This window comes from Chlorocebus sabaeus, chromosome 12 (assembly GCF_047675955.1).
Source record: "Chlorocebus sabaeus isolate Y175 chromosome 12, mChlSab1.0.hap1, whole genome shotgun sequence".
In the NCBI taxonomy this organism is placed as follows: domain Eukaryota; kingdom Metazoa; phylum Chordata; class Mammalia; order Primates; family Cercopithecidae; genus Chlorocebus; species Chlorocebus sabaeus.
Window position 1 is genome coordinate 26,827,478 of NC_132915.1, and position 23,738 is coordinate 26,851,215.

Here is a 23,738-nt window from a genome sequence, read left to right on the forward strand (position 1 = left end):
TTATAAGTTTGTAGCTGAGACAAACCTCTGTTACAAAATAATGAGAGAAAAAGAGAAAAACAAACTATTAACACATGCAGTTCACATCACGCAGGGGATGTGTTCAAAAGCAGTGGTTTAGAAGTCTACTTACATAGTATATCCAACAAAGAACAATAGTTTTTTGGGTGTTTGTTTGTTTGTTTGTTTGAGATGTAGTCTTTCTCTGTTGCCCAGTGGTGCGATCTCGGCTCAGTGGAACTTCCGCCTCCTGAGTTCAAGGGATTCTCCTGCCTTAGCCTCCTAAATAGCTGGGGTTACAGGTGCCTGCCACCATGCCCAATTTTTTTTTTTTTTTTTTTTTTTTGTAGAACTAGGGTTTTGCCATGTTGGCCAGGCTGATCTCGAACTAGTGGCCTCAAGTGATCTGCCAGCTTCAGCCTCCCAAAGTGTTGAGATTACAGGCGTGAGGCACCGCGCCTGGCCAGAACAGTACATTTTGGGAAAGTGACAAGGCAAAGAGGCAGTCAGTCCTAGGCTCCTAGAGGTGGGAAAATGTGGAAAGGTAAATTGATACGGAGTAAAATGTCCTCACTCTAGCTCCTCTCTGAGGTGATAAAGGTCTGTTCAAAGAGAACTTCTATCTTGTTTTCAGGTGGGAGAGGTGGGAGTGAGGAGGGTAGAAAGACCTTTTGTCTTCGTAATTCTGCTTTTAGGTAAACAGAGACAAGGCAGAATCTCTCCAGGAATTGTTGTGGCTTGCTATAGGTAAGAAAGGGGAGCTCAGGCAGCCCTTTCTACAATTTTAAAAAATTGTATCATAAAAATATTTATGTCAAAGAGGCATATTTTAGAATGGAATATTCTGGTTTCCTTCAACACTGTCTGGAAGGCAAAGCGAAGAGTGTGTTTCCAAGAGGAAGGAATGAAATGACCAACTGTGTCAAATGCTACTGACAGGCCAAGCAGGAAGAGACCTGGGGACTGACTGTCAGGGATACTGCAAGTCCCTTCTTCCCACTCATCCAAGACTCAGATCATTTCTTCCACATCTCATCTGCTCCCACTTCTCCCCCATCAAAGACACTTGCCCTCCTCTTCTTCCCCTTCAGAAAATTGGTAGACTTAGGACTTTTTTTTTTTCCCACAAAAGTTCTCCAGGCAAGTTCTGTTCTCTAGCAGCTCTGGCCAGCAACACAAACCTCTCCTGAGAACAGACACCCCAGTGGCCTCTTTCGAAATGAGAAGAAGGAAAAACAAATGAAAAACACAATCTGAATTAATTAACAACTCAATAAATTAGCCCGCTACGCAGAAAAGATATTCTTTACTTTTAGGCAAAGCACCAAATAGTAAAGGTACTAAATATATAGCTAGGCAATTTTTACTAGTGCAGTGAAACCCCTGTTAAAATAGGGTAAAATCGTAGCATGTTGTTTTCAAATAGTCCCAGACAGCTAGTTTTAGGGACTGGATTGCAAGAACAGGGCATGTCTCCCACTCTTTGCCTCTATAATAAGAGTGCTTATTGTATCAATCCTGTACAACCAAAATAGGCATCAAAGATTGGCTTATACAGCCAGATTTCCAACGTGGTTAGTTTCTCATTGATCACAGGCACACTCAGGCTTAACAGACTAATATATGTTTCCTTATGTAATTTATCACGTTAAACCCAGAGGTGAACAAGCTACAACTAGTGGGCCAAATCCAGCCTGCCATCATCTGTTTTTGTAAGTAAAGCTTTACTGCAACATAGTCACTATAACCACAGAGTTGAGTAGTTACAACAGAGTCCATCTGGCCTGAAAGCTGAAAATATTTGCTATTTGACCCTTTATAGAAAAAAATTTGCTGATGCCTGGTTTAGACTTTAAAATAGACTTCTGGAAAAAACATTGTTCATGGTTATTTCAATCTCATTCCATGGAATTTTGCATTAATTTGCTCCAGGAAGCACACGTTAGATTTCACTTCTTTTCACAGGCAAAAATCTCCTTTCCCTGCTGCTTTACGCTGGGGCACTGGTTCTCAAAGTATGGGTCCTGGGACCATCAACAATAGCATCAGTTGGAAACTTCCTTGAAATGCACATTCTCAGGTCTTATTCTAGGCCTGCTGATCAGAAGCCCTGGAGGTGGGGTCCAGCAGTGTGGGTGTTTTAATCGCTCCTCCTTCAGGGAATTCTGATGCACACTAAAATTGAGAGACATTCGAAGTGGAGATTTCTACACACCCCTTTATTGGGATAATTTTCAATGAATAAATTAGTTTTTGCACATTAGAATCAGTCTAAAGTCCTTAAAGTCCTTAAAGTGCCAGTCTCTTATTTATAACATTAAGATAGTCTACTTTCTACAATAATGGTATTAGCCCTTATTGTTGCAATCAAATAGATCCTTTGGTGGCAGCAATAGAAAGAAGCAAGTAACTGTTTCACAGGCAGGACAAAGTAGGATATGGGGTTAAATACTCCAGTGATTAAGAACCCAAAGCACCCATTGCATGTCTCTAGGCCATGACTGTCTCCTGATTCCTCATCATCTCGTTTCTGGATAGGGCATTCATTTATAAGAGAGAAAAGTAGAAAGGATTTATTTCCAGCACCATCAAGGATATGCTAGAACATGAAAAAAAAAATTCAATTTATATTTTCCCCTTAAAAGATTTATGCAGGTGCTGCTATATTGCGGCTGTTTTCCTTTGCTTAATGATCTAATCCTTCCCTGGAGCTTCATTTCCATGTAGCTAAAGAAAGAAATAGCTCTGATAATGAACAGCTGTGATTTAGAGCGAGAAACTTGATCCCAGGAAACAGGGAGGGGCAACAGTGAGCCTTGGCCCTTTTAAGCCAGAAAGAGAAGGAACAATGAACAAACGCGGGTCCCTTTCTAAATATTTGAGATTTGTATCTATATTTAAAAGCTACCAGAAACCAGTTTGAGACCCTAAGGTATGAGTAAGGTAGAGTGACTGTATATACTGGTTTGTTCAGGATTAAATAACTCTAGTTTACACCTTTCATCCCTGAGTAATTATTAATAATGACCCGTTTACTTGCAAGTATGTCCTGATTGTATGACAAATTCGATGGTCACCTCAGTGAGAGACAACTCAGTAGAGCATCAAGAATTCAGACTGTAGGTTTCCTAACAGGACTTTGCTTGAAACCCATTTCTGACCTTATTAGTTGTGTGAATTTTGCAATTGACCCTTTCTGCCTCAGTTTCCTTAACTGTAAAATGGAAATGACAATACAGTCGACCCTTGAACAATGCTGCCCTTAGAGGGTTCGTCAAAAATTCGTGCATAACTTTCGACTTCTCAAAAAAAAAATACTATTAATAGCCCACTGTTGATCAGAAGTCTTATTTATAACATAAACCGCCAATTAACACATATTTTGTATATTACATACTGTATTCTTACAATAAAGTAAGCTAAAGAAAATCATATTAAGAAAATCATAAGGAAGAGGAAAAGAAAATACATTACTCTTCACAAAGTAGAAGTGGGCATCATGAAGGTCTTCATCCTCATCATCTTCATATTGAGTAGGCTGAGAAGAAAGAAGAAGAGGAGGGGTTGGTCTTGCTGTCTCAAGAAGTGGCAGAGGTAAAAGAAAATCTACATGTAAGTGGCCCCATGCAGTTCAAACCCATGTTGTTCAAGGGCCAACTATATCTCTATCAGAAGGTTGTTGAGCAGATTAAAATATGCAGCCCACCTGGCTGAGTGCCTGACACCCGGCCAGTGCTCAGCAATGGCTACTTCTCCTAAGGGGAGAGAATAACATTAATTTATCCAGAATAATTACTCTGGGATGACTGGTATAAACTATCTACATTCAATTGGCCCAGTGGACTTCATTACATTAAATCATCCACTACAACCCAGAAATCCACAAGCAACTTTGTTTTTAGTTCCATTTGTAATGAGCTTTTTAAACATGCTGCCATGTTGCAGTTGTTTTTTGTTTCTAAGATGCAGAAATTAAGGACTTCAAGAAAAAATTGTCTTTCAGAGAAAGTAATATTTGTACTTGAAAAAAAAAAGTTCATGTTCAGAGTTGAACCAGAGGCTCAACTTTGTTCAGTGATGCTGCAAAGCGAATGTCAGAAACAAATGACTGTATTGCAGTTCATGGTGTTGGAGTTTAGAGAGACCCAGTAAACTGTATCCCAATCTTGACTGGATACAATCAAGTATCAAGCCTTCAAATTGAGAGCTAGACACCACAGTCAGGCAGGTGGAGATCAAAATATCATTTTTATTAATGATGAAGTTGTTGGAATCAATGACTGAGTGTGAGGGTCAGATGGATTTGCTGGCCTGCCTCAGCTCCAAGAAACCCCACCAGAGAAGAAAGATTGGTCTGTAGCTGACATTTTTTACCAAGATGACTGATTGGCACTGGTCCCTGGAGGGAAAGGAAGAAATAAGTTAATTTTCCCATTACTGCAGGATTAGCTCTATCCAGTCAAGAAACACAATAGTCATCACCAATCAGGTTATTCAATTCTATATGTGGAGAGAAGTAAAGGAAAGACCAGAGGCTAGATGTGCCATTCTAATGGAGCTCCCTGCACATGGAAACAAGGAGGGAACTCCTTTTCCAGAGAAAAGAAGGTCCCCCACAATGTTGTCATCCATATTTCTCACTGAGGATTTAGTCACAGTAAAGATTGGATCAGATTAGACTTAACAAGTTATTTTTCACAAAAGATGCCCAGATAATTGAGTAACAATTTATCACTTTTCCCAACTGTGGGTCAGAAATTGGATGAAATACCATCACTAGATCTAGAGTAATCATTGCCTTTCCTTTGTCTTATGTATGATAATGGTTACTTTAATGACCTTGGTGGTGAATGCAGGTCATCCCTAGCTTACAGCCTTTGAGCTGTGAAAACATACCAATCCCCTCAGTGGGAATGGAATTAGGTTTCCATTTCAGTCATATAGTTCCTGTCCATTTCAGCTGGAGGAAATCATAGCTTTGTAGACATCCTTCCAGCAAGGGGAAGAATGTAAACCTTTGTTAATGTCTTCTCCCTGGTGGCCAAGTTACTTTGTCACTTTAGCTGGGTTCAATTCTGACCCAGAAAGAGCGAGGCTTCAATTTAAAAGTGTGGGACGGCTGAATTGAAATTGGCTGTTCAAGTCCCTAAGAATCTGGGCTCTTTTGGATGTAATCCAGATGGACAGGTGAAATGGAAACACCCACCCAAGGCACTCAGCATGTTCTTCTCTAGGTCTCTGACCACTGCTGAGACCCCGTAGTTAAGGCCTGTAAAAGGATACCATGAGGCCACCCAATTGGCTGTCATCTTCATGTTGGCAGGATACCTTCCGACAGTGTTGAGGTATGACAGGCAACCCCTTCATGATTACCATGTTACTCCCGTCCCTTTATCTCTTCTAGTCCTAAGGTATGATCCTAAGCATTGTACCTTTTTATTTTTGTTTTATTTCACAAGCATGTATTTAAACTACCTTTTGAGTGTGAGGCACTGTAAGAACCAGAATGTTACCTGAGAGGGCTGGGGAGTCTGTCAGAATGAGTTTACTTACAGTTAAGTGGAGGAAGTTCTCCTTAAAGCAAGGTGGAATACAGTAATCACCAAAAGACATGCTTTTTAAAAAATGGGATCATAAAGTAATGAATAATTAATATCTGCTGAGGAAGTTAGGAAGGGCCTCAGGAACTGGTAACATCTGAACTATGAAGTTTGACTTAAGGGTCTCTGAGGGGTTAAATAGTACCCTCAGGGGCCCAGGCATGGTGGTTCACACCTGTAATCCCAAAACTTTGAGAGGTCAAGGCAGGCAGATCACTTGAGCCCAGGAGTTCTAGACCAGCCTGGGCAACATGGCAAAACTCTGTCTCTACACAAAATACAGAAATTAGCTGGGTGTGGTGGTGCCTGCCTGTGGTCTTAGCTACTCTGTAGGCTGATGTTGGAGGATCGGTTGAGCCTGGGAAGTCAAGGTGGCAGTGAGCCAAGATCATGCCACTGCACTCCAACCCGAGTGATGGAGTGAGACCCTATCTCAAGAAAGAAAGAAAGAAAGAAATAGTATCCCTTCTCAGCATCCAAGTTCTGACCAATTCGAGAAATAAAAGAAGTGCTTGGCGGAACTCAAGATATCATTGAAAATTACTTATAGGGGATAAGTGAACAGATGGGACTTTAGTTTTATTGGCCGAGTGGGCTTAATGACACTCCAAAATTGGGCAGAATCCTATGGTGAGTCTTCACCTCCTCACCTCAGTGCACATCTTCAGGGTCTGGGTCCCCGAAGGAGCTGGGAGATCTCAGGTTCTCTGAAAGCAGGCAGATGTCAAGAGGAAACAGAGCCAGGCAGAGCTAAGCAAACCCAGTTAGTCTTTTCAAATTCACTGGGTAGCCAAGTAAGTAAAGGGGCAGAGAAAGTCCAGGGGTATACATAGGAAAAATTCCTCCTCTTGAAACCAGGAATGAGGAAAGATACTCATCTGAAAATTGGTGTGGCTAAGAGAAAGTTTAAAAGTCCCCCTGCATGGAAGATGGTGAGGATACTCTGGTGAGACTAGGATCAGGTGGAGAGAGAACTCTGGAAGGAGACGGGGAAATGAAGGTTGGGTGCAGAACAAGGAGAGTCTTCCATATCACACTAAAGGAGTGGGCTTTTCCTAAAAACAATGGGCTTTTCCTAAAAACCCACTGTATTTTTACAGAAAGACTGTATTTGTGAGTGACAGCTAGCAGTTAAGTGAGGATCATTATATTAGGGAAGTCAGTCAGGAAGCAATCTCAGTAGCCCACAGGAAACCCAGTGAGCACAGACACTGGGCATTTGGTATAATTCCTGATTTCATGAGAATTTATTTTTTATTTATTTATTTATTTTCTGCAAAAGACATTATTCTTTTTTATGGCTGAGTAGTATTCCACATGTACATATACCACATTTTCTTTTTATTATTATTATTATACTTTAAATTATAGGGTACATGTGCATAATGTGCAGGTTTGTTACATATGTATCATGAGAATTTAAATCATATCTGTCTACTTTGCATTGCAGGTCAGTTGATGAAGAGAAAATTATTCCTATCATAAATAATTTTAAAATTTCTGTGGAAATAATTACATTGTCATTTAACCTATCTGCCTTTTTATTTTTTTAAGAGACAAGATCTCACTCTATTACCCAGGCTGAAGCACACTGGCACAATCGCTCACAGCTCACTTCAGCCTTGACCTCCCGGGCTCAAGCAATCCTCCCACCTCAGCCTCCAAAGTAGCTGGGACGAAAGGCACATACCACCATGCCCAGCTAACTTTTAAATTTTTTTGTAGAGACAAGATCTCCCTATGTTTCCCAGGCTGGTCTTGAACTCCTGGGCTCAAGTGATCCTCCTGCCTAGACCTCCCAAAGTGCTGGGATTACAGGCATGAGCCACCATGCCCAGCCCCCTACCTTCCTTTGTACCCCAAATGTCAGTGAGCAACTACGACATGCAGAGCATTGTATGACATGTTGGTAATACAGAAATAAATACCTAATAGAGAAAAGAGATGCCTAGTCATCTCTGCTGTGTTCAAAACCCACATCAAAAGTCATTACTCATGAAATTAATGTGATAAAACTTCAAAAGCTATATGTAAGGCACTATAAGAAGTTTTTCTTTAATACCATCATAGTTTATTGACAAATTTATAAAGGATGCTCATTGGCATGTGCTTCTTTTAAAAAGAAAATGCTATGAGGACACACAATGAGAATGTCTTTGAACCTGGGACCTGAAGGATGCATATAAGTTTCTCAGAGAACATCAAAAACAAAATTCCTTGAAGAGAAAATAGAGCTTTTTGCATTTGGGACAGGTAGAAGTAATTGTTGTCTCTTTCAATAGGTACAAAGAAAAAAATTACTTTTATAATTTGGAGAAAGCAAATTAACATGCATACTACCAGCAACATTTCCCTCACTATAACCATCCACCTTCCTGCCCTGCTCATCCCTGAAACATTGACCAGGTCTTTTCTGTGATTTGCCAATCCATTATTCCCTTAGCTGCTTTGCTCCTTATTAATTTTGTCAAGAAGCCAAGGAACTTGTATGGACTATGGACTTAGATCCTGGAACATTTGCAGGGGAGCATGGGTAGCATATTATAAAGTAAAATGAGTTAAAACCACTCCGATTACATTTGAGAAGGCAAGATCTGACTTTTGATGTGGGTTTTGCACAGAGCAGAGACTGAGACTATAGCTTTGTTTGGGAGAGTTTTCTTGTAGACTTAGATCGATTACATTAAAAGATTCAGCCTTCCAACAATGGCTCCAAAGAAAATAATGTTGGCTTTTCCCTTTTATGAAAGTAATACTTGTCTTACAGCCCAAGGGATTGACTATCTTTTTCTATTGAAATTATTCAGAGGACTGCTGCTTGGATGTCCTGGTAATGTATTGACATTAATAGCAGAATATTTCAATCAGAGCCATCTGGCCACAAGGGAATAACAGCTCCCATTGATTATGTAAAAAGCTAAGTTAGCTTCTGAGTATATAATACACTTGGAGTTGGCTTATGGGTTTTGTTATTTAGCATTTACATCTCCTTACAACCCACAGAACTCGAAAGACTTAACAAGCTGGTTGATGAATAAGGAGAGACCCCTGGGGGAAGACGTTCGGGGAGAGATACAAAAGGCCACCTATCCCAAATCAGAAAATGTTAGCCTTTTGGACACACGAGAAAGGAATTTGGCTTTCTTGGCATATTATCAGTCTGCATGAGAGAGTATTCAAACTTTGGAAGAGCCTATTTCATTTGTTTGCCAGAGCCTTCTTTTGGTTTAAATGTGTAAAATGCATTCATTTTTCTTTTCTCTTCATGAATCATTTATACTTTTAAAGCAGAAACTTTGTATAAGCTTAATAAATATAAATAAGCATCTTTATATTTGTGTTTAAGCATAAAACTCTTAAGTGCCAGGCTCTAAGTGCTTTATAAATAATAATTCATTTATTATTCAAAACAGTTTTGTGAATTATATACCTACTCTGTATATTCAATACTATATAGAATATCAGTATACAAACATCCCTCAATGTCCATGGGGGTTTGGTTCCAAAATCTCCCATAGATACCAAAATCTGAGAACGCTCATGTCCCTTATATAAAATAGTGTTTGCATATAGGCTACGCACACCCTTGCAGATATCTTAAATAACCCCTAGATTACTTATGGTACCTAATATAATGTAAATGCTACACCAATAGTTGTTATGCTTTATTGTTTAGGGAATGAGGACCAAGAAAAATGTCTGTATGTGTTCAGTACAGAAATAATTTTTTTTCAGAATATTTTTGATCTATGGTTGGTTGATGCCACAGATGTGGAACCCACAGATGCAGAAGGCCAACTGTATACTTTTTATGTATCAATATACATCAAGATGCATTTCTGCCCTTCTAGGACGTGCATGGTTCCAGCTTGTATGTTGTTAGCTTTGTAAAGTCCAGCAAGGCTGTGGGGGTTTACAGTAGCAGGGAGATAAAATACATAGAGCAGCGTATGCTGAGAGTGAATCAGGGAACACGGGAGTCGATGGGAAGCCAGCAGGCACATGGGGAAAGAGACAGTCATGGACCTAGAAAGCAGAAACTGAGAATGAGAATATGGAAGAATTCTGCCCAGTTGCAAACAGGCAGTCCAAAACCTGAGGAAAAGCCTTCTCTGAGAGAGTGAGACTGGTCAAGGCTTCCAGAGTGCAGGATAGAGATGGGAGTGGTGAGGGGCAAAGCCCTTCCAGGAAGGCTCACTGCAATCAAGCAAGCCTTGGGGTCCATGATGCCAGGAAGGGAGCAGGCAAAAGGCCCAGCCTCATTGGAATGTAGAAGGTGGTGCTGCTCTCCAGAACCTGGGGATATTCAGAGAGGAGTGATTTCTCTCTCTGCCCTGGGGTTTAGACCTTATCTAAGCCCTTCATTATCAGGGTGAAGTTTCTTGATAACCCACATAGGTGACTCCCTTTCTCTTTACGTGAGAGATGCAGAGTAGCTTCCCATATAGTAAACAGTCTTCCCACACAATCATCAGTGATGCTGGAAAGGAAGCCCCTCCTGACACTAAACAGGGTATTGGGTCTACCCTCAGCATGGACCTGAATAGTTCATCTTAAAGTCCCACTTTAAAAAAAAAAACCTGCTATCCCAAATTCTCGTATGAAAGACCCTCAAGTCCAAGTACAGACAATCCTCCAATTATGATGGGGTTATGTTCAATCAAACAATTTTAAGTTGAAAACACAACTAATACACAACCTGCCAAACATTGTAGCACAGCCTAACCCACCTTAAACGTGCCCAGAGCATTTACATGAGCCTACACATGGGTACAATTACATGAGCCTACACATGGGTACAATCATCTAACCCAAAGTCTATTATATGATAAAGTGTTGAATATTTCATGTAATTTATTGAAAATGATACTGGAAATGAAAAACGAATGGTTGTATGAGTACTAGAAGTATGATTTCTACTAAATATGTATCACTTTCGCATCACTGCAAAGTTGAAAAATTGCAAGTCAAATCATTCTAAGTGAAGCACTGTCTGTATGCTCTTCCTGCCAGGTTTTCAGTTAGAAAACAGCTCATGTGGACCTTCAGGACAAAGGACAGGTGAAGGCTGCCTTAGAGCAAGCAGAGGGTGGCTGGGGAGAGGAACGTTTGATCATGATAATCTCGTGCAGAGTACATAAAGGGATTATATGTATGTATGTATATAAAGGGGTATATATATGTATGTATATATGTGTGTATATACATACATATACATATGTTGTGTGTGTGTGTGTGTATATATATATATTTTTTTAGACAAAACCTCACTCTGTCACTCAGGCTTTGGTGCAATGGCATCTTCAGGGCTTACTGCAGCCTTGACTTCCCAGGCTCAAGTGATTCTCCTACCTGAGGGTCCTGAGTAGCTGGGACTACAGGCACATGCTATCACACCCTACTAATTTTTAAAAATATTTTTTGTAGAGACAGGTTCTTGCTATATTTCCCAGGTTGATCCTGAATTCCTGGGCTCGAGTGATCCTCCCACCTTGGTCTCCCAAAGTACTGGGATTATGGCATAAGCCACTGTGGCCAGCCATAAATGGGTATTTTTTATAAGGAGGCAGAAACATGTCTATATGTAGGGTTGGCAAATTATAGCCCACCCTATTTTTATTTAGCCCATGGGCTAAGAAGTTCTTTTATATTTTTTAATGTTTGGAAATAAAATAATAATATTTGTGGCATGAAAACTAAATGAAATTCAAACTTCAGCATTTATACAAAAATCCCATTTTTATTAGTAGGCCTGTATTTTAAAACAAATATATATTCAGTTGTATTTTGAATTTTAATTATACAAAATTGTGTAGAAATTTTTTCTCTCTTATTATGTAAATACCTGCACAATTTTCTCTATTTCACCCTTTGGCCTACAATGACAATTTTCTCTATTTCACCCTTTGGCCTACAATGTCTAAAATATTAATATTTACTATGTAGCCTTTACACAAAAAACTTTGTCTGCTCTGGTGAATAGGGGACTCTGCAGGAACCGTGGACAAGTGACTATGAATAGGCCTGAAAAGTTCCCATTCAATCCACTCATCCACTGCCCAGCTTCTGTTCTTTGTCCTCTGATTACTAGATAGAAAAGCAAAGGAAGAAGGCAATGCCCCAAAAGAAGGCCAGTCAATGGGCATTAATACAGGATTGCTGTGAAAATGCCTGGAGCATTGATAATGCACAAAATAGATCCATTTAGCAGTATTGAAAACAAACAGAAAAAAATATGAAGTTTGCCATATTAATTTAATATATTCTGCATTCTCAGTTCCTAGGAAAAGATATGCTATGCACCATCAGTTTTCAATTTTTTATCACTGTCTGAGGAAGTCATTCTTGTTAATCCAAACTATATTTTCAGTGGCTTGACATCCCCATATCTCCAGCCAAATTTGCTAAAATTTCACATGCCAAGATAAAATATATAAGCATGTTATTCTAGAGTATTGTTATTAGCTTTCAATATGAAAAGATTGTATATAGAGGGGGTCCATTAAGTTAAATATCAGTAAGGGAGTTGCCATAGAAACTGGTAATAAGAGAAAAAGACATTTAAGAAATTCATGTTATTTTTACCCTTGCCTAGTCCCAAAGTGGGTTGGAAACATATGCCTTGGGAAGTTCCAACCTCAGGGAAGGACCCAAGCCATCTTTCAAGGAATTTCTTTCTGTCTAGAGAACCATAAATATTTAGAAGTGAAACATTTTGTTGCGTGTCGACTGTTTAATAGCTTGTGTGGTACTTCCTATTTCCAAATGCTTTCCTGAGCATCAATTTAGGTGCAGGATTATAGTGGCAAAAAAATATATAGCGTGCAGGATTGGTTTGCATTGGATCTGGCATTCACCAATCGGCTACATCACAGCTTTTCACTAAAAGATATCTGAGTTTATTACCCATTTACAAGTAAGGTCAGACACATTCCAGTTATAGTTAGGCTGTCTTGAATAGATAATTTCTCCTAACTCTATAACATGAAGGCAATACCCAAAATATCCAAAATACCTGCCTCCGTAGAAGACCTAAGAGACCTTCTAGTTAAAATGAAATGCATTTATTTTCAAATGTCATCCCTAGATATTTTCTTGGGCTCACTCTGCTCCTAAATAACTCAAAGATTTCTAGTCAGATTTCCTTTTGCAAAAATATAATATATTAAAATATTCTCTGTCTGTACAATAATATTTCCACAGTTGTACCTGAATATTCATGTATTCACAACTGGGAATCTTCCTAATTGCAAGAAGCACCTTAAACTTACTAAGAAAAAAAAAATACTTTTGACTATTTGCAGGCACAACTGATTAGCAGATTTATGTAGTTTTCATAAATTCATCTCACACTTTCCAGACCACAGAAGAAATGCACTAAATAGTTAAGGACATCAAGAATCTAATTCTGAAACTATTTGTAAAGAGCTGTGGTAGTGTGCAAATTTCAGCCATTATTTCTCAAGTAGGCAGTAAATTGGTACCCATTAAAACGAGGCAAAATAGCTTGACTGCTCTCTCTCCATGGATGCATAATGTCAAAACACATGAATTCTCTACACAGATTTTTAAATCAACAAAAATCACGTAACCCTGGAGCTGGCAAGGTGAGGAATTGCTAACTGTGTTCATGTTATTGGGACATGGCTTTAGCTAGTAAACACAAGTATCTAGCCACCACTGATAGACTTAGTATTGAATTATTCAAGATCTTCGGGAACTTATCTCTCACTTAAACTGCAAATCCCCTTTTTAAGTGACCTATACTGTAATAATCTGTGGCCCGTAGTCATTAAGATGTAGGTAGAGAATGATCTTCTATGCTCTATCTCCATGTAAATATGAGCCAGTTTCCAACAGCAAATAGATTATCTTTCAGGCCCATAAGTACTTTAGATCATCTGTGGGTGGCCTTGACATAAAACCCAAGAGTTAATTTAGTTTGTTCGAAATTCTTAGTTACCCAGGCATTTTACTATTACACAACAAATGTTTTCACAAATAGCTAAGCTGATCATAGATTATGGTCTCGTATCAGCAGAGAGAGTTAGTTGCTGTTAAAAAAGAAAAAGAAGAAGAAAGACTGCTTAGAATTTTGAGACTTTCTTTCATTCCTGCCATCTCTCTCCCTCACGATGCCTTGCCCAGTCTTTTCTTATGGCAATTTAGACACTTTTAGCTTTATTGGGAGTCCCGGCTGAATTGCCTAGCAGTTGAAACAAAATGTGACAAAAATCTAAGAGGTTATCTTATGCAAGGACTTAGGGTTCAGTATGTAATTAGAAAGCCCTAGGGTAACCTAAAATCCTGTAGAACGCAGAGCTGTTAAATCTGTTACTCAAGCTCACATTTTCGGATGCTCTAATGCTTCCGTTCCAAAATTGCAAAAGCTGGAGAGTGTGGCAAACATCTTGCCTATTCCTGCTTAAAGCAACCTTATATTGCTCTCAAATAAAATTCTAATGGAAAGTTCTGAGAACTATGACAAGTCTTTGGTGATGGTAGAAAATGAAAAATGACTGCAATCAATTAAGGAATTGGCTTACTTTATTCCAAAACCCAAGAACAAGTATTCACCACAAAGGGGACCTGGGAGAATCTAGGTATTTTTTTTTCCTACAGACTGTATTTTTTAAATTAAATCTAAACAACCTTTTATTTTATTCTTCAATGAATGGCCAGTAGGTTTAGCTGAGTGAGACACAAATTTGTAAGACTCTTCAAAGGAACTTACATCAGTTTCTTTATCGGCATAAAGAAAATGGCAGTGAGCCCTATGAATCCAGCCCAGCTGGATATGCAGTGGATTCCCAAAATGTTTTCTTTATGTCACAAATAAAAAATGTAGCATTCTTGACATTCTAAAAAGCTGTTTCTTTTCTGTGAAGTCTTATCCTGCAGATTCTAATTTGTAAGATTGTGAATCTTGCTAGAGTTTTTTAAATATCCTATATTCGAGCTGTAATTTAGAAAAAAAAAATAGTGTGAACAGAAAAAGAAAAACAAGAAAGAAAGAGGAGACTGGAGAGAGAGTGGGGTGATATCCTATCCAGGAGTCCCCAATCCCCTGTCCACAGACTGGTACTAGTCCATGTCCTATTAGGAGCCAGGCCACAGGTGAGTGGCTGGCAAGTGAGCGAAGCTTCGTCTGTATTTACAGTCAATCCCCATCACTCACATTATCACCTGAACTCTGCCTCCTATCAGATCAGCTGCAGGTTAGATTCTTATAGGAACATGAGCCCTATTGTGAACTGTGCATACGAGGTATCTAGGCTGCATGCTTCTCATGAGAACCTAATGCCTGATGCTCTGTCACTGTCTCCCATCATCCCTAGATGGGACCATGGGAACCCTAGATGAGAAAGCAAGTTCAGGGCTCCCACTGATTCCTCATTATGGTGAGTTGTATAATTATTTTATTGTATATTACAATGTAATAATAATAGAAGTAAAGTACATAATAAATGTGATATACTTGAACCATCCCAAAACCATCCCCCCTCTACAGTCCATGGAAAAATTGTCTTCCATGAATCCAGTCCCTGGTGTCAAAAAGGTTGGAGACTACTGCTATACACAGTGTTTCACTGTGGAAGGTTTAGCCAATCAATATAACTGGGCAGCAATAATGTGATATAGTCCTCCTGGGCATAGAATTTTGTTCAAAAATTTATCCTAGAACTTGTGTCAGAGGCCTCAGTGAGTTTCACAAAATAACACAAACAGATGCCCATTCCAGATCTATCAATATGCTTAATTTAAGGTGGGGTTTTGCAAGGATCTATTAAAAAAGTATTCACAGGCTTATGATCAGCTAAGATAGTTTTCAAGGATCCATAAAGCCCCTGAAATTGCGTAGAAACGTGTTTGTGTCTACCCACATGTATGTTTACTTTTCTGGAGAAAGGGTCCCTAGCTTTCATCAAATTCACAAACATATTCTAAGAATAGGCTACAGACTTCTTTAGGTCATTACTAGTTATCTGATGTCATTTTCTTTTGCCAGAAATAAAGACAATATGTGTAAGTGTGTGTGTGACCTGACAGAAAGGCTTAATGTTAACATACCTTGTTTAACTTAAACTAAGCATGATAGTTTTAGGCGTAGTTTGATTTTCTACCTCTCATAACTAAGAAATTCAAAACTGCTTTTGTTTGTAGCCTATAAAAGCTTTCATTATCCATGAAAAAAATGTCCATGTATTATCACTGAAAAAAATAAGAGAGAATTTAGAAGCATAGATATAGTCAATATTTATGAAAAAGATGACAGTTTGCTCCATTCAATTTTTGGCACCAAATTTGACTAAGAGTGTGTGTGTGTGTGTTCAACTCTGGATTAATATGTTTCTTTTCATCATTTTAATTGGTAATTAGTTTTATTTCAAATATAGGAAACCATTATCCTGAAAATCTTTCTGTACTTCTAGAAGTTACAATATTTTGATGCATTGACAAATATATTGACAGAGAATAAACTGACCATGTATTACTCTCAAACAAATCAGCCTGTGAAATTTGATCCTTTCACTATGTATGCTCTCAAAGGGAAAGGAGGTTTCCAGCCATCTTCCTGTTGTCTTGTAGATGCTAGATCACTGGAACACGGTAGCAGGTCCATGCTAAGTACTTCTCCCTGCACGAGAACACTGAGTGGATCACACTTGGTTTGTGAGTTGGAGTAAAGATTCCACCTACAGAATCCAAGAATCAGAACTTGGCAAATTCTAGGATGTCTTAGAAGATCCTAGAATGGGTCTAAATATATCATTTGATATAAAACAGCAGATATAGGGTATTGTTCCTTAATACGAAGTCAATGACATAGGAGCATGTGCTAAAGCAAATCAAGGGAGAAAAATAAATAGCATGGCAAAAAACACAGTTACTTCTGCACCAACGTAATACTTTGAGAAATACCTCATAAAATAACCTTTAACAATGGAAAACAGGCTATCTTTTCGAAGGCATGTTACAAAATACAAATCTCTATGGGGTGGATATTTTTATGACAACAAATTTTCCTCCCAAAGAGAAATGTTGTATTAACATTTCAAGTTAGCCCTTAATCTTTTTGTTTTTTTTTTTTTATTTTTTTAAATGGAGTTTCACTCTTGCTGCCCAGGCTGGAGTACAATCGTGTGATCTTGGCTCACTGCAGCTTCCGCCTCCCATGCTCAATCTATTCTCTAGCCTTAGCCTCCCGAGTAGCTAGGATTAGAGGCACCAGCCACCATGCCCAGCTATTTTTTTTTTTTTTTTTTTTTTTTTGGTATTTTTAGTAGTGACAGGGTTTTGCCATGTTGGCCAGGCTGTTCTCAAACTCCTGGCCTTTGGTGATCCGCCCACCTTGGCCTTCCAAAGTACTGGGATTACAGGCTTGAGCCACCGTGCCTGGCCAGCCCTGTATCTTTAAAGTCCCTTTCAACAGGAATTTACTCAATCTTCATAATCAGCAGCAATAAGGAAAGTATCTCCTTTACAGACACCCAAAGAGAGCCTTAAGGAGACGTATCATTTGAGTCACTAAGGGCTCCTGGGTCAAGACAGAACAACAAGGCCTTTCACTTCCCTCTCCTTGGATTTGAAAGAGTAATTCTCAAGACCTCCCCATCCACAGAAAACGAATGGGTCCCCAGGTCACTTTTCTCTCCCAGTTCCCTCTAGGAACTGAAAGAAATCTTGGCATCTTGCCTTGATCAACAGTCATCGCTTTCTTTTACATGTTTTAAGTGGACATACAAAATAGCACCCAGTTTTGTGTAACTGGCATTTTGGATCATTCCTTTAAGATGAAAATCAAACCAGGAAAAACATCAAGTTAAAGGAGATAAAGCCCTAGGAGACTAAAGTATTTGTACTTTAGAAGTAAAACAGGTCACATAAGTCAAAAATATCTTTTACCCGAGCAAGAAACCAAATCCTAAACTATTACTCATTACGGGGACGCAGTTTCTTGATATCAGACAAAACCAATGCAAAAGAAGTAAAAGGGAGAACTCAGATGTCCAAGAGTTGTTTTATTTTGGTTTATATTTATGGAAGTGGTACAGAATTTTGATTATTTCTTTTTTAAGATAACTGCTGTGTGTGCCCTCTAAGACCAGCTCATTTTTATGGTACTGCTCAATTCCTTAATTGTTCTGAGGCAGCAGAGAGAAAAAATACAATGTGATACCAAATTGAACAAAAGGAAGTTATTCAATGATAAATCATACTTGAAATGTCACTTAAAAATGAAGTTTTATTTCTCATCATGTCTCTCATGGACATTTGATTTTATTACTTCTCTTTAAGGTTAGGTTGAACCATGCATACAGCAATTAAAGCAATTTTCACCTGAAAACAGCAATGTCTTCTGGCTCAGCATAAATAGCTTAAATACTTGTGGGAAACAATTAAACTGAATCCAACAAATGTTAACTGAACTCACATCACTTGCCTAGCTCCTTGGTCCGTAGAGGCATATGCAATAATGGCAGATGGCAGATACCATATCTCCTGGGTAATTCGTCATGACAATCGTGCTGTTAAGAATCAATAATCATACAAAAATTAGCTGGGTATGGTGGCACGTGCCTGTAATTCCAGCTACTTGGGAGACTGAGGCAGGAGAATTGCTTGAACCTGGGAAGCAGAAGTTGCAGTGTGCTGAGATTGTGCCACCGCACTCCAGCCTGGGTGACAGAGTGAGACTCCATAAAAAAAAAAAAAAAAAAAAAATCAATAATCAATCTGATCATCTACGGTCAAAGATAGACCCATAATTCAGCCAGTAGTTGATTCAACAAGTTAAAATATGTCCCCAGCTGATTTTGATAGTGGTTAATAAAAAGAGCCATGCAGGCATTTTCTTCCCCCTGTGATAACTGCAAGGAGGTGGCATTTTTTAACTTCCTACTTTTCGTATAGGAAACAGACTCATTGGAAAGATAGAAGACTTGCTTCAGCTCATGTTCAGCTTCCACGCTGCTGGTTGCTGGTCTGGTGCTTTGTCTGTTGACTAATTCCTTTTTCTCCCTCCTCACCCCAGGCCCTCCCCTGTAAAGTATGGAACCCCGTGCCTTCGCTGACCCCAGCATCCTGAGAGTTGAAGGGAGAGGGCAAAGTCCAATAGACTTTCTGGTGGGAAAATTTGGCTGAAGGGTTTTCTGTAAATTTTTGCTCAGTACTGTATCCCTTCATATGCTGCTACCTCCCCCGTGCTCAGTAATTTTAGTTTGTGCTTTTTGTTTCTCTTTTTGTTTCTTTGGTTTGCTGGCTTTGTGTTCTTTTCCCTTTTTTTCCTTTTCTTTTCCTTTTTTAATGCAGGAATCGGTCAAGGTGTTCCCGTGGTGGCGCTCATAGTGGAAGGGGGACCCAACGTGATCTCGATTGTGTTGGAGTACCTTCGAGACACTCCTCCCGTGCCGGTGGTTGTCTGTGATGGGAGTGGACGGGCATCGGATATCCTGGCCTTTGGGCATAAATACTCAGAAGAAGGCGGGTAGGTAACTTTCCAGGCCCCATGGAAGAACCTTAAAACCTGTTTGGAAATGAGGGTATGAGTGGATTATGTTTTCAGTAGCTCAACCAAGACCTCAAATCAAAACAAGCTATGAACAAATTGTCTAAAAACTGTCTGTCATGGGAGGGCTGTGGCGAAGAACAGAGGAACATATTCTAAATGTCCTGTGAAGTGGGAAATTCTACGAAAGCTACACGGATAAATAACAAGGGTGAGGAAGAAAGAGGAGGTCATAGGCTGTAGTCTCCTTTTTCTTGTCTTCGTATCTCCTTCTCCTCCTCCCAGTAAGGAGAAGCAGGAATTGGGTTTTAACACATGAAGCACAGCCAGTCTGGACCAGATGGTTCAGGTTGGTAACTTCAGAGAAGCTGGATTGTTCAGCCTCCAGGCTTGGCCTCCAAACACCAGCATTGCCAAGCCACTGTGAAGATCTGTGGTAGACCGTGCCATCAGGCTTCTCTAGACGGGCGGTGAAAGTCAAATCTCTGTAATGGTAACTACTCTGGTCTTTTGTAAACTCCTTTTGAATGCCTCATGCCCTTTCCTTGGTCTGTTAGGTTCCTAATGCTACTTTCAACAATCCAAAGCCCCCAATCCCAGGAAAGATTCCCCCTTCACAGCACTCCCCTCCAGTCCAGCTTCCCACTGAGCAAATGCTGAAATCCAGCACCCTTGCAGATTATTAGACCAAAATAAACCATCCCAAGGTGTGAGTGAGATTAAGGGGGTAAAACTCAGGGGAGCCATTGATGTGTTAAATAAGGAACTTCCTAATCCAATCAATACCCTAACACGAAATTTGTGGGGAGGGGAAAGCCTCAAATGAGATGATGGTCTTTTATTCGTGCCTTTTACAAATACACATTAAGTGTTTCCTGGGTGCCATGCACTAGGCCAAACATTAAGATGTAAAAAAGAAAAACATACAATTAATTGCCACTCTCAAGATGCTCACAGTAAGTCTAATAAGTAGACAAGTATTACAAAACAAAAATACAAGTGAACTCACCTACAGCAGGATGCTCCCTCCTCCATCCCTCTCATACCCATCCCTCTTGTACCCAGCCTGCTTTATTTAAATAGAGACTGAGCATGGCGAGTCAGTACCATCCCATCTCTCCCCGTCCCCTTCTTCATCTTTGACAGCAGCCCAGTACTCCACATAAGCCATTAAAACAGCACACCTACCTCATTAGTAGATGAACCTATGTTCATGAAATGAGGAATAACAAAAGACATTGAGCCTCCAGCTTAACACTGCAAACCCAAAAGCTCTGATACCAAAATAAAAAAGTTAAATTATTATTATATTTTGATAGTAAATAAGTGGTCCATTTTATAGCTCAGAACTATTTAAATTTAGTTAACTTACTATTGTATTATTTTTATAGTAAATATTGGTCCATTTTATCGCTCAGAATGTAAAAAGAGAATATGTACCCAAACTTCTCTATGTTTACAACCAACTCAGAGTTCAAGATTCTTTTTTTTTTTAATAATTTATTTATTATTATTATTATACTTTAAGTTGTAGGGTACATGTGCATAACGTGCAGGTTTGTTACATATGTATACTTGTGCCATGTTGGTGTGCTGCACCCATCAACTCGTCATTTACATCAGGTATAACTCCCAATGCAATCCCTCTCCCCTCCCCCCTCCCCATGATAGGCCCCGGTGTGTGATGTTCCCCTTCCCGAGTCCAAGTGATCTCATTGTTCAGTTCCCACCTATGAGTGAGAACATGCGGTGTTTGGTTTTCTGTTCTTGTAATAGTTTGCTGAGAATGATGGTTTCCAGCTGCATCCATGTCCCTACAAAGGACACAAACTCATCCTTTTTTATGGCTGCATAGTATTCCATGGTGTATATGTGCCACATTTTCTTAATCCAATCTGTCACTGATGGACATTTGGGTTGATTCCAAGTCTTTGCTATTGTGAATAGTGCTGCAATAAACATACGTGTGCATGTGTCTTTATAGCAGCAATTGTGCTTTGTTTTATTAAAAATTTAACCAAGGGTCAGGCACAGTCATTCATGCATATAATCCTAGCACTTTGGGAGGCCAAGGCAGGTGGATCACTTGAGGTCAGGAGTTCAAGACCAGCCTGACCAACATAGTGAAACCCCATTTCTACTAAAAATACAAAAATTAGCCAGGCGTGGTGGCACATGCCTGTAATCCCAGCTACTTGGGAGGCTGAGGCAGGATAATAGCTTGAATCCGGGAGGCAGAGGTTGCAGTTGCAGTGAGCCAAGATCGCGCCATTGCACTCCAGCCTAGGCAACAAGAGCAAAACTCTGTCTTAAAATAAATAAATAAATAAAAATAACCAAGGTTCTCCTTTCTCTAAATCTAGCAATATGTTCTATTTTTCAGAAATAAACAATAATTTTAATACAGTTTTTAGCTTTGGCTTATTTCTTACTTTCTAGTTTGCAAATTATTTTATGGTATTCCTACAAAGTAGATGCAAATTTGCATTCAGAATGCACCTTTTGTTTTTCTGTTTTGGTTTTTTTTTTTTTTTTTCCAGAAAACTCATGGAAAAGTACACTGTTCACCTCAGCATTTCAGGTTTCTCAGGTGTATACACAATGAAAGCCAGGATCCAGTGCCTGTTATTTACCATGATCTTGGATTGTCTACCTTGAAAATGTTAAAATATTTAATAAGTTATATATAAATATGTTAAACTACTTAGATTGCCCTTCCTGCTTTAATATGGAAGAAAGATTATGTATTTTGGAACTGGGTGGTACCTAGATTATTTAAATTAAATTATTATTTAAATTAAGATTATTTAAATTAAGCGCTTTGTCCAAAGCCACACAGCCCAAGATCCCAGGCCAGAATCCCTGCTGGTATATGATGAACATGTACTGAAATGTGTTTTATGCTATGTGCTGTAGTGTTCCTCATATAGTACTTCAGTGATACTCTTTTTTAAATATTCAAATGCACTTCAGTTGCCTTCAGCTTCCTCTTTTCATTATACTTTAGTATTATTATTATTACTACTGGTATTCCAAAGAAATCAAAACCAATGCATTCCTGGTTGTAAACCAGTGTCCAAGTGATCAACCCCGTGTCATGTGGATTCTTTCCCTTTTCCTACCTAGACCATTATACACCAACCCCAAAATTAAGAGTCAAAAATATCATTCTGTCTTTTCTTTTTTTTTTTTTTTTGAGATGGAGTCTCATGCTGTCATCCAGGCTGGAGTGCAGTGACGCAATCTCAGCTCACTGCAAGCTCTGCCTCCCAGGTTCACATCATTCTCCTGCCTCAGCCTCCCGAGTAGCTGCAACTACAGGCACCTGCCACCACCCCTGGCTAAATTTCTGTATTTTTAGTAGAAACGGGGTTTCACTGAGTTAACCAGGATGGTCTCCATCTCCTGACCTCGTGATCCTCCCACCTCAGCCTCCCAAAGTGCTGGGATTACAGGCGTAAGCCACGGTGCCTGGCCAAAAATATGCTCTTTTAACTTTAATTGGCAATTTTTGTTGTAATCTTTTTGGTCAAAATATGTAAAAGCACAATCTATATGGGATCTACACAAGCTGTGAACAATCACTGGTTATCAAAGAATATGAGTTTATGCATATAACTAGTGTGGAGGTAAAGAATTAAGTATAATTTTCGATCCTAAGGCATTTTAAAATTAAAACTTTAAAAATTTTAAGAAAAATTTAGAAATGGTTATTAAGACAATAGAAGGCTAAAAAGAAGTTTTATATTTTATATGTAGTTATGATAAAGTGTGCTCTTGCTCCGGGAAAGCAATTATAAAATCATCATGATAAAACGAAGTCAGAATGTTTCTCTGTGCCATCTGAATAACTTCAAGAATTTAATCATGTTTATTTAGCTTGATAAGAAATTGTCTAGTCACACATGTGCAGCCAATTTTAAAAATCATTTCCAAATAACATTATCTTGCAGTAGTGTGCTTTATGTTAAGAAAAAAAAAATGGCCCAACTAGACCTTATTCACCAGGAAGGATTTCTTCTTTGATTTCTAATAAAGTCCGACAGTGTTGGAAATGTTTCACTACAAATAAATGTAAATCCACAACTACATGATCATATAAACAAATCTATATAAATGTGCATCACTGTACAAATGAAATTGGATATAGAGAACACATACATCCTGTTTATGAAATCTTTATTTCAGGGCTGCACCAGTATCTTTTCAATTACTTTGGTAACTTAAATATGATTAAAAATGTTTTAAGTTAATTGAAAGATTCTTAAATAATACAGATCCAAGAACTATTCAGCTATAGAGCCTTTCATTTTATAATCTTAAAGGAGAAAAAAAAAAATCAAGCCTTACATTTTAACCTTTGTGAACTTTATGTTTTATCTTTGAATTCCCTTCTAGAATGTGAATTTGAAAGACAATCACTTTGGAAGTAATTTGTAATTGACAAAACTGGTTAGCTTTTGTAGATGAGATTACTTAGGATAGAAAAAGACAGACTGCATCTATCACAATCCAAATGGATTTGGATAAACTAAAAGACAATTGCAATTAAATTCTTGTTTGAGTCTCTCTCCCTATCTCTACTCTGTGGCATATAGTACCTGAAAGAAATGGTCAAACTCCTGTTT

At 38.8% G+C, this 23,738-nt stretch overlaps 1 protein-coding gene across 27 annotated transcripts in view; it reads left to right on the top strand.

Annotated features, from left to right (window-relative positions):
• Positions 1-23,738, top strand: part of TRPM3 (transient receptor potential cation channel subfamily M member 3) — a 920,173-nt gene that overhangs the window by 662,535 nt on the left and 233,900 nt on the right. For 25 of the 27 annotated variants that reach the window (XM_037997448.2, XM_073021525.1, XM_073021526.1 and 22 more), the window contains one exon: positions 18,915-19,089. In XM_037997448.2, the coding sequence (XP_037853376.1) occupies positions 18,915-19,089 (175 nt within the window). Of the gene's footprint in view, positions 1-18,914; positions 21,439-23,738 lie in introns of those variants that run through there. The other 2 variants (XM_037997457.2, XM_037997458.2) reach the window with 1 other exon arrangement.